Consider the following 11,275-nt stretch of genomic DNA (forward strand, 5'->3'; position numbering starts at 1 on the left):
GTTCATGGGAGATTGAAAAAATGTCCGGAAAAGGTCAGCGTTGATGACATTTCTAATGGTACAAAACTGGAAAAATACAAATATCTCAGGATGAAAAACAGGAAACATACGTGTAGAAGAAACAGACCAAGATGTCATCTTTGAAAAAAGCACAAGATTCAGCTTTTGGCGATAAGGGCTGAGGCTGAATACACAAACAAGTTCCACGTATTTCCCTCTTTAAGATTCCCAGTACAAGTCTTCATCTGATGGTGAAGTAGCCGCTCCAATGAGTCAGGGCTCGAGTCAGAGGAGGCGTTATGGTCCAGACCCCCCCCCCCCACCTCACGGTCTAAAGAGATCCAACACGGTGAGGATCAGGTCACCAGTTCTACATAAGAACCTTCTCCACCGTTAAGTTTCAACTGGTCACATCAGTCTCGTGATCGTCTCTGGAGATTCATGAGGAGACAAGTGACGACCATGTGACGTCAGGAGCTGTCTGATTGGTCAGGCTTGGTGAACTTGCTCTGCAGGAACACCCTGGGAACACAAAGCCCCTCCTTCTTGTTGACCGTCTCTCTCAGGACGTAGTCGTTGGCAACAGACTGGAAGCCCGCGTCCGCAAAGAGCTCAGCCAGAAACTCTGAAAGCAAGAAGAAGAGCAAACAGACACTTTAGAGGAAGGAAACAGGCAGAGGGAAGGTTGAGGTGTTTTCTACTTCAGGACCAATGTGAATAAAGGCTTCTCACACTTAAGATTTATGAAATTATTGATGCAATGCATTGGTCGTATCCGGAATATTTTGGCTTCGATAAAAGGGGATACACTCGTTTTTTTTTTTTAAAGCATTTGAAGAAATACATATTTTAACCTGTGGAATCCATCCACACATCTTCTGAACAGACACAAACAAGAAAACAACTGAATCACTTTACTGACCTTTGGAGAAGAAGTACGACCTGGTGCCGTCCTGCCGTACGTAGAAGTTCTCCCCCAGTTTGCTGCCTGCTTTAAAGCGCAGCATGGCGTGGTCGTGCAGCCCATAGTCTCTAAACAGGACAAGGCCTCCAGGCTTCAGCACCTGAGAGACACATGTCAGTGACGAGGTTAGAATCCACATGTATGAAATAAAGAGGGACGTGACCACCACACTAACAGCGACTACATTACAACATACTTTTCTAAACACTTCAGGAACCAAACCTGCTCTCACCCTGCTGATGTTCTGCAAAGCCAGCTTCATCTTATCTGGATGGACGGCCGACAGAACGAAGATGAGAGTGACGACGTCCACGCTGCCCTCCGGGACATTTGTCTTCAGATCGTCTTTGGTTAAATCGCACTGGAAGGCACAGCAGCGCTCAGGGCAGAACAGAGGGTTTCGCTGGAAACAGAGAAAGTTTCTATCTGTCAAGAGATGTTTTCACTAGAGCTGCATCAACTGTTTCAGGTGTTGGACGGTTGATTGGGTTGATTGTTGACATGGAATCTGAAGATGTCTCGATGGGCCGAGAACCAACAGCTCAGTTGACCTACAAAAGTAAAAAACTGAAGAGAATATTCATAGATTCTGATGAATAGAAATCTTACTTTGACAAACTCAACAGCTCGTGGAGAGAAGTCACAGGCGTAAACAAAGATGTTCAGGTCTTCCTCCAGCAGGGGGAAGATGCAGTTCCCCACACCGCAGCCGGCCTCCAGCAGAACCAGCCTCTGGGACTCAAACTGCAAATCAGGCAGAACAAAGACAGAACTAAGAGAAGATCACAAGGTCAGTTCACCATTTCATTCATGTGTAGCCCATTAACCACCTGATGTCTGACCACAACACTCTTCTGAACAAGACAACTCTTTAATGAGATTTAGCATCTGCAGAATTTATCTTTGGGACCTTTAATAAGCTAATTTCATTTTGTTCCCCTTTTGTCTGGCTCTTATATTGTGTAAAATGATACAACTCCAAACTTAACCACGTCATCAATGTGGTAAGAAGTTAGTTTTAGGCAGAATATTCAACAGTCACCCGGGACCATCCACTTTTAGTAAGATTCTTTTAAATCAATGGTTATTAAAATAATGTGTTTTAAATTATTTGTGGTCATAATATACAAGAAGCACTAACATCTACTTGAAACTTGATTCTTCTTTATCAAGGGTAATAATAGAACTTTACATTTGTTTGGAGTCAGTGGTCTTTATGATGTGGACGATATTGAAATAATATGATTATTTCATGTTCATATAAACTATAAAGAAGCACTAAAACCCAATGAGAAGAAGAGGCGTGTCCTGTTTATCTATGGAAGCAGTAATATCTGATTCTGAGTCAGTCACATGACCAATTAAAAGCAACGCAGTGATCTCATGTTCACACAGGAGTGAATCCTAAGTTAAGTTAAGTTAAGTTAAGTTGAGTTGAGTTCAGTTCAGTTCAGTTCCTAAAGCAGCTGTGATCTGACTGAATGTCTGTGAACCTCCTGGAGTCTCGTTGTCCCGGACCCAGGCTTAAGGACAGTCTGTCCCCGTGAGTCTGTCCCCGTGAGTCTGTCCTCGCGTGTCCGTCCTCCCTCACCTCTCTGCAGGCTCGGAGCTCTTCGAACTCTCTGCAGGTCCAGTGTCTGTCCTTGAAGAAGTTCGTGGTGTTTCTTTTGTAGAACAAGTCCCAGTTCTTCTGGGCTTCTTTCTCCAGCTTCATCTGTTTGAAGCCGGACACCAGAGTCCGTTCCCCGCCGGGTCCGTCCGCCTCCTCCCGGGTGGAAGCTGTCCCCGTCTGTCCCGGGACACACGGGGACAGCTCACCTGTTGTGATCTCACCGGTGAAACTCTCGTGTGTGGACAGCGCCATGTTGCCTTAAAATCTACTTTGCTGCCGCCTCTTTGTTTCTTAAAGCTTAAATACTCTTTAATCTATAAGTTATTAAACACACGATGGATTTCACATGAACTTAAAGACGCTAAAAACTAAATAATTTGTTCAAAACACCGGCGACTAAAAGCATTGATGCGGCGTCCATCTTGTCCGTTAGTCAAATTCCTCCGTGTCGCATGGACACTGAAGTCAGTTCCTCCCCGTGGGACGCGGTTATTTCCCAAAACAGAATAAAAACACAGAATAAATTATAAACGCAAGAGAAATAAAATCATTTAACTTTATTGTGTTTTTTTCTGTAAACAGTTTTATATTTAATCAGGTAAAAAAAAAGTAGATTTTCTCACATTTCACCGCCGGACCAAAACCGGAAGAGGCGCGGTCGAGTGACGTAGGGGGGGATGTTTTGCTAACCGTTAGCATCGGGAGCTAACGGTGCGTCTCGGCTCTCGGACGGGCTCAGCGCGGTTTCCCCGGTGACCCGCGGGTGGATGTGGACCGTGGACACGTCCGTAGCGACACGGAGACATGAACGGGAGCACGAACCCGCTGCTGGACAAAGAGGAGCACGCGCTGAAGCTCGGGGAAAGTTTCGAGAAGAGGCCGAAGTCCTCGTTTCACACCATCCGATGTGAGTGGACACAAGGAGGGAGGCGGTCAGGGATTCGAACCCTCGCCTCCCCTGACAGGACCGAGACAACGCGTGTCTACACGGAGGCGCCTGTTCTGAAAGTTTCCCTCTGTTACTTATTCCATCTCTGTTATTACACTGTTTACCAAAAGCCTTTGTTGTCATCGCGCTGTCAATCAATCCATCACACGTCTCCCAGATGTTAACCAGGAACTTCCGGTGTTCTGAACTCAACAGGAGTCACATAGAAACTTTATGAGCAGTGAATAAAGCTCCGAGAGTCACGTGTGTTTACAGTGTTTACACATAATGTCTGATGGAGATGAAGGAGCAGATGAACTGAGGAGCTCCTGATGGGAGAAGATGTGAGGAGACATGTTTTAATCACAGTCCTCCATCACGAGCTCTGGTTCTTATGACCAAGTGAAATGTCTCAGTACTGACAGCAACACGAGTCACCGACCATGAGAGAAACTAAAGGCTCATGAATAAATGTACGAACTGGGTTAAAGCAACACTGTGTAACTTTTACTGAGCAACAGCGCCCCCTGCAGCCACAGGTGGGGCTTGATTCTGATGGGCTCCGCGTGTTGGGACATGTTTTCTGAGTTTGCTTGTGTTGAGCTCTCTCAGCCACCGTAGAGAGACTCAGTTATATAGACAGGAACTTATCCAACCGCACCAACATGTCAGAGAGCTTATTAAAGTGTAATATATCCCCTCAGGCGTCTTTATAAAAGTGTCTGTTGATCAGCGCCCGACTAAATCAGTGTCGTTCTTTTGACAGATGACTTCAAACCAGCATCGATCGACACGAGCTGCGAGGGCGAGCTGCAAGTCGGGAAAGGAGATGAAGTCACCATCACGTTACCGCACATTCCGGTAAACAGCAGCCGAGTGTTGAACCTTACCGGAGGAGACCAGAGGATCAGATATAAATCACAATGAGAAGTTTTTGTTAATTAATTAAAGGATTGGGTACAAGTTCACATTTATAGAAAATACATTCGTTTTTTAATTTATTTACCCTGATTTAAAAATTTGATCCCAGGTTTCAGTTAAACAAAAACAATTTAGTGAGAAAGAATTATTAACATTTAACTAAACCAAGAAAATACAGCTCAACATGTCGGAGAGGATTTGGTTTCATTCCTCAGTTAAAAGAAGAAGTAGAGTCGCCAGTGGGTGTCAGTCAAATACTCAGATGAACATGTTCAGAGTGGTTGTTCTGGTTCCAGGGCTCCACGCCGCCCATGACGGTTTTCAAAGGGAACAAGCGGCCGTACCAGAAGGACTGCGTGCTCATCATCAACCACGACACCGGGGAGTTTGTTCTGGAGAAGCTGAGCAGCAGCATCCAGGTCAAGAAAACCAGGTGAGCGCTCAGATCAGACCCATGAGATCAAGTGAATGTTCAGTGAAACAGAACAAATTATTTGTAGAATCTGCTTATGCAGCATCATTACATACAGGATGTCTTCAAGTTACTATGTGTCCACACTTAGAGCAAAAGGTTTCAGATCAACTTGTGCAAGTTTTCCAAATGCTTTATTCCATCAAGATTTAATTTAGAGACAGATACTGCTACATTATTAATGGCTCCACCTTCTGGACAGTGATTGTTACTACACCAAACCAGATTATACATCCCATTATTTCCTCTTGATCCTTTTTAAATCACCAGGAAGGATATTATGGTGATTTAAGATAGACTTCAGAAACGAAACAGGACTAATAGTTGCTGTGTGTTTGTGTGTGTGTGTGTTTCAGGGCCGAGGGCAGCAGTAAGATCCAGGCCCGGATCGAGCAGCAGTCGGTCCGCTCCAGTCAGCCCAGCTCTCAGTTCCGGGCGCCCACGAAGCCCGGGGCCGGGGTCAAGACGTCTCCTTCCCCTTCGAAGGACAATCCCTCGCCTGAGCCTCAGCTCGATGACATCAAAAGAGGTGAGGTTCAGTCCCAACCTGTGATAGAACAGACTTCATTACACAGCACATGGAACTTAGAGTATATTTATATATATATATATAATGAATATGTTGATTTTTCACGGATAAAAAAGACAAAACTCAGGATTTGCTGTGACCTCACGTTGTCCTCGACAGAGCTGCGAGCCGAGGTGGACGTGATCGAGCAGATGAGCAGCAGCGGCAGCAGCTCCTCCGACTCGGCGAGCGGCTCAGGCAGCGGTGACGACAGCAGCAGCGACGGCGAGCACGACGCCCCTCGACCGCTCAGTCAGACCTCGCCCAGCCGCCCGCCTGTCGCCAACGGGGGAGTGGACCGGCAGCCGGGCAACAACCAGCTCATGAACACGCTCAGTGAGTCGCTTTGCTTACATCCTTCTGACTCTCACTGTTAATGCTGCTGTTGATCCTGTTTAGGGTTGAGGGGCAGGAACATATCCCAGCATGCATTGGGACAGAGGTGGGAGCACATGGATTGAATGGTTTTTGAGCAAATCTTTCATTTCCAATAACATCGTTTTGACTCGATATCAATCTGGCTCATTCACCCTGAACTCATATGGAGTTCGCTAAATTAAAAGCTCCACAGAATCAGATCTACTACGGACATTGTCCAGAACTTCTACCAACGCCGGAGTGACATGTCCAGAAAATATTACAGTGAGTGGACATGTTGATGACGAACGTGAAACTGGAAGAACACAAACATCTCAGGATGAAGAAGAGGAGCCGTACACGTAGAAGACGAAGACGTCAACTTGGAAACACGAGGAGGTTCCAGAGCAGAGTTTATACGTCATGTCCGGCCTCCTGCTGCTCTACAGGCTCCGCCCCTCGCTCTACAGGCTCCGCCCCTCGCCTGGATGTTCCCCACATGTTCCTGTTGGTGTGAACGAGTCGGACCAATCAGAACAATGTTTCTAACTGGTTTCATTCTCTTCTTCTTCTCTGTCCTCACAGGAAACGACCTCCAGCTCAGCGAGTCGGGCAGCGACAGCGATGACGACTGAACGCTGGTCGCTCTCGCGCTCTGTCCACACTCCTCCTCCTCCTCCTCCTCCTCCTCCTCCTCCTCCTGGTTCACTTGTTCCTTTGCTGTGGTAGCTGACCTAAGCCGTATATCTTGTTTTTTTAACTTTATTTTAGTAAATCCTCGACGCCGGTCAGCCTAGAACTTTAAGAGTGTATTTTTATTAGATGTATATTTTGTCTTGTAAAGCTAAAACGTTAGAAAAAGAAACTTTTACTTGAGAGATGTGGAAGATTATATATTAGAGTGCACATACATATTTTCTGTACTTAGAGCAGCTACTTTTATCTCTTGTATCTTTGGGTTTTGTCTTCATGGTGAAACGAGGAGGAGCCTGACTGGGAACATCATCCCTGACTCTCATCTCCTCATATCGTTCATCAGAAGGTCGTGGGAATCATTTCACTTCGAGAAGAAAACAAACATTTGAATATTCGCACAGAAACATTGTTCTGCCTGTGAATGAGGAAAAAAAAAATCTAATTATCATCTGCCAATGTCGTTAATGTTGAGATGAGCGTTTCTTTACTTTCTGCTCATTTTAAAAATGAATTTTAAAATCAAAACCAACCTAATATCAGATGACATTCATCAGAGGAAAACAGCTGCTGGTTATTTTTACTTATTGTCAATGAATCCTATGAAAAGACCAAAACCATCAGTGTCCCAGTGCTTTTCCTCATCTCCCCACAGAACCCAGTAGAACCAGTAACTGCATCAGAGCAAAGATTCCACCAGTCACAGCCATCGATTAATCAGAGTTCATGGAACGTACAACATTTGAAAATAGGATTAAATCTGGAAAAGGGAAAACAAAAGAACTTTAATTTCACTTTTCACAAAACCACGACTCTTCCTTTTATCGTTTGTCGTTGTCGTTTCGCGTCATTTTATTCAAACAGAGAAACAAGTTGTTCATATAAAACCATTAGCTGCCTCACAGCGTGAATCCAGAATCCTTCTATCCAGAGTGAATGTGTCACGTCCTGAAAAAGCCAAAGAGTTGAGCCCGTGCACACGTCATCACGTGCACGGAGCCGGACCGGTCGAGCAGTGTAACAGAATTTGTGTCGTTGTGTATTTGTTCTATCAGAGTTTGTGTTGTTGTGCTTTGACGAAGTGAAGTCAGTGATTGTTTCCTTTTGTCTGCAGCTGAATATCGTTTAGTGTCGCTCAGAAACACGGCTGAAGAGTTTCAGCACAGAAACCACGTGAACACTGAATCATGAGCATGTTTCAGAACTGGAACTGGTAAAAAGACAAATTCTTCAAAGTTAAAAGTTGCATAGTGTTTAATGTTTAAACTCATTCACACAAACACATGACGCCATCGTGAGTCTGTTGAAACCTCAGACTCTCGTGATTTATTGTTTTATTGCATCGGCCAAAGGTTAAAGATTCATCTGAGTTTTAAATGATAAAGTGAAACTGCAGAATTGTCGGTGGAAAGAAGTGACGCCAAATTTAACTCTCAGATAAAAGTCGTTTAATTTCTTCATCCTCTGATCGGCCACTGGGGTTTTTACCCTTTTGTTAGTATATGAACTTTTAATGCTGACGTGTGATTTTGAAATGAAACTCTTCAGCTGCTGCGGTGAACGAACATTTAAAGAATGATCTGTCGTCAGGATTCCACCGTGTTTTTAGAGCTTTGCCGTGTTTCTCAAAAGGTTCGAGCCGGTGACTCCGGACACAGATGATTGTAAGTCCCAGTATCAGACGGACGCCTGAAGACGGTGGAGGACAAACCGCTCAGAACTAACAGTTGAGAGTCAGACCTCCAGCTTCTCTGATCCCTGGTTCCGTTGATGTATTTCTTCTCTTACGTGAGAAACTGTCAGAGGTCGATGTTTAGATTTGTCCTCCTGAAACCCCCCCCACCCCCCCGTCACAGATCAGCTGTCTCACGGACTCTGGTGTATCTGGTGCTTTAGTTGTCATGTTTTTGTTTTAGTGAAACGTTTATAGGAAATAAGTTTGTACAAATTTGAAGTGTATTAAAATGCAAATGTATTTAAAAATCATTTTAAATTGTTCTGTTTTGACTGTTTGACAGAGGTACAGCCTAAACTATATGGAAATAGTTTACAGGTAGTAAAATACTTATATAGTAAAACAATACAGATTGTATCCACTGGTATTTACATATATTTTAATTTGGCATTGATTCCTCAGATATTCTTATCACCTTAACACAAAGAAATATAATTCAGGCTTGATATTTTACAGTTTAGCCATAAACTTTGATAAATGACAATAAATTAAAAGAAAACACAAATACAACCACATATTTAGAACTTGATAAGAATCAATAAATTAAAATGGAGATATGCATTATTTATTGTCGTTGGTTTTAACTGTGTACTTGTGATCTGAGACCAAAAGAACCGCTTTTCATTCAGTTTGAGCTTTTTCTCGTTTCTCGAACATGAGAACATGAATTAATATAATATAAAAATAAAGAGCTCTCACTGTGGGAATATGAAAAGTAAAACATCAGAATGAAACTAAATTGATCTTTTGTCACATGAGTCAAACTTTACTTTTGTTTTGACGACTAAAACATTTTAATTGGACCATTTTTTAATTCAACTTCAATTTCCTGCAGGTTTATTTTTTTGCGTTTAAAAGTGAAGCTGATTTTCCTTTAAACTCCGGCTGCAGTTTAATCAAAAGCTGTTTTCAGACTTGAAATGTCAGAAAATAGTTTCGGGACATTTTCAGGAGTTTGTGTTTCTCATGTGAAGAAGCAGCAGGAGATCGTCCGGCTCGGACTCGTGTGGGGAAATGTCCCGAGTTCATTTCAGGGGATGAGCGCAGCTTTATTTTGAAAGGGTAAAACTAGGTTTCGTACTACAGCACCAAAGAAAAGAGAAAAATAAACGTAACTTTACTGAGGAGAATTACATTTACTCTTTTTTTTCCTGCCTGGTCAAATCACCATTGGTTGTTTTGGGGATTGGAACACGCAACCCTCAGCTCAGACGTTCTTCCTGTGAAAGGCTTCTGGACTCTAAAGAGTAAAGACACAAGTCGAACATGAACTTTGATAAAAGATTATATTGCTGGTCTTAAATAATTGTTGTCAAGTGAAACGTATGCGTGGATGAAAACCTTCAGTTTGATCCGAACCCCCACGACCTGCACACGGAGCAGAACACGATACAGTACTTGATCCCTGCGCTGGAGAGAGACTCACATTGCTCCTCAAACAGTAACACAACAGTTCACTACACAAACATAAATAGCTTCTGTTTCCCTTTAAATCATCTCGAACTCCATTAGATTCATGATTCTGGCTCTTGCTACGTCATTCGACTGGAATATAAATTAACAACATCAACAACAAATAATAATATAATAATAATTAGAACAATAATAATATAAAAGCTGTCTGTCTTTCATATAAATCTGGTTAGCTTACAATATGAAATGATGCTCACGGGGACAGTTTGATACGATGCATCAGTTTCTCTGCTTTGAGTCCATCAGAGAGAAACCCGGCGCCATGTTGGCTCTGACGGGAGTCCACGCCGTTTCCTGAGGGTCTGAGGTCACGTGACTTCCTCGGGGAGCGGAGGACAAACAGGGTTCTCTTGGTTTTCTCTTGGGAGTCAAGTTCGTTCTCTACCAAGGCTGAAACCAGCGCCCCCTGGTGGTGGTGTCTTGTATCGTAAACAGTCCTCAGCACAGAGGGGGGGACGCAGCAGCGAGGATCAACCCCCCCCCGTCCCTTCGCAGCACCTGTGACCTGTGACCTGTCCACACTGGACCCTTTAGCATCCCAAACTCTTCCTGGTAAGTTTGGCTCGTATAGTTTTTAAAACTCCCTGACCTAACCCCTCCCCCCCACCCCCCCCACCCCCCGCCCACCCGGGTCACTAGGGTCACCGCCCGGGGCAGGAAATGGGTTTGATGCAGCGTCCCTGGAACAGCACCAGGTTGGCGGGACAGTGGCAGCCGGCCACGCACGGCTTGTGGCACGGCCCGATCTCGTTCCAGTTGTCGCAGGTCTTGGTGCAGCCGGGGCCGCAGGTGTCGTACACGGCGCCGTGTTTACACTGAGTGGCTGGTGGAGGGAAGACACGGGGGTAAACATCAAACTGAGCCAATCAGCTGTTAGCATGAGAATCTCTCTTCCTCCACAGAGACGTTAACGAGACAAACATCACAAACATTCATATCGTGAAGTTGATCCAGTTAATGAAGCCAAGACAACGATGACACAGCTGATTACAGAAGATCCAGATTTTAAATGATTTCTAAACAAACAGATGATTTTATGATATTATTTCCTCTGACGAAGAGGTTTTCATCTGCGTTTGTCTGATAGTTTGCAGGATTACACAGAAACTACTGAGACTAATCATTATGACACTCGGTTTATTAATAAAGTTTTGGGGCAAATCCAGGAAATGTTTTGAGATAAAACATTTTAAAACATTTTCCTTGATTTTCTCAGAGAAAAATTCATGGATCTTGATGAAAATATGACTGATATTTATAATCAAAATAAAACAGATTATGATTTATTTGTCTGTTTTCATCATATTAAATTAAACCCTGACTTGTTATTTCACAGAAGCTTGTGATTGGCAGCTGTCACTCACCCATACAGGCCGTGTCGGGCCTCCACAGGACGGGCGCGCCCTCCCGCTCGCAGGCCCGGCTGTAGGCGATGAACGACTCACAGTAACAGTTTTTATGAACCGGACATTCACACATGTCCGTCACACACGACCTGCAGGGGGCAGGAGTCAGTTCAGTGATGAGATTCAGATTAAAGGTTTATTCAGTA

The 11,275-nt window shown here is 44.0% G+C and overlaps 3 protein-coding genes and 1 long non-coding RNA gene across 4 annotated transcripts in view; 2 read left to right on the plus strand and 2 right to left on the minus strand.

The window, feature by feature from the left end:
• Nucleotides 1-235: 235 nt before the first annotated feature.
• On the minus strand, nucleotides 236-3,116 carry mettl6 (methyltransferase like 6). The gene is made up of 6 exons (XM_034611561.1): nucleotides 2,556-3,116; nucleotides 1,574-1,708; nucleotides 1,197-1,367; nucleotides 923-1,064; nucleotides 436-625; nucleotides 236-312 (listed from the first exon to the last, which is right to left on the minus strand). The coding sequence occupies exons 1-5, from the start codon at nucleotides 2,826-2,828 to the stop codon at nucleotides 471-473; spliced, it is 876 nt and encodes a 291-aa protein (XP_034467452.1). The 5' UTR covers nucleotides 2,829-3,116; the 3' UTR covers nucleotides 236-312; nucleotides 436-470.
• Nucleotides 3,117-3,235: 119 nt separating this feature from the next.
• Nucleotides 3,236-6,885, plus strand: eaf1 (ELL associated factor 1). Its single transcript, XM_034611563.1, has 6 exons — nucleotides 3,236-3,483; nucleotides 4,271-4,365; nucleotides 4,722-4,858; nucleotides 5,254-5,426; nucleotides 5,586-5,801; nucleotides 6,408-6,885. Exons 1-6 carry the CDS (start codon nucleotides 3,381-3,383, stop codon nucleotides 6,455-6,457), a joined length of 774 nt encoding a protein of 257 aa, XP_034467454.1. The 5' UTR covers nucleotides 3,236-3,380; the 3' UTR covers nucleotides 6,458-6,885.
• A 55-nt stretch (nucleotides 6,886-6,940) lies between these two features.
• The window catches only part of LOC117777067, a 15,577-nt gene continuing 11,242 nt past the window's right edge, over nucleotides 6,941-11,275 (plus strand). Inside the window, exon 1 of the long non-coding RNA XR_004616547.1 lies at nucleotides 6,941-7,750. This is a non-coding gene — a long non-coding RNA (uncharacterized LOC117777067). The remainder of the gene's footprint in view (nucleotides 7,751-11,275) is intronic.
• Nucleotides 10,279-11,275, minus strand: part of bmper (BMP binding endothelial regulator) — a 22,319-nt gene continuing 21,322 nt past the window's right edge. Inside the window, exons 15-16 of the mRNA XM_034611557.1 lie at nucleotides 11,088-11,218; nucleotides 10,279-10,546 (exon numbers count right to left, since the gene is read on the minus strand). Of these exons, the coding sequence (XP_034467448.1) occupies nucleotides 10,365-10,546; nucleotides 11,088-11,218 (313 nt within the window). The 3' untranslated portion in view covers nucleotides 10,279-10,364. The remainder of the gene's footprint in view (nucleotides 10,547-11,087; nucleotides 11,219-11,275) is intronic.

This window comes from Hippoglossus hippoglossus, chromosome 16, assembly GCF_009819705.1.
Source record: "Hippoglossus hippoglossus isolate fHipHip1 chromosome 16, fHipHip1.pri, whole genome shotgun sequence".
In the NCBI taxonomy this organism is placed as follows: domain Eukaryota; kingdom Metazoa; phylum Chordata; class Actinopteri; order Pleuronectiformes; family Pleuronectidae; genus Hippoglossus; species Hippoglossus hippoglossus.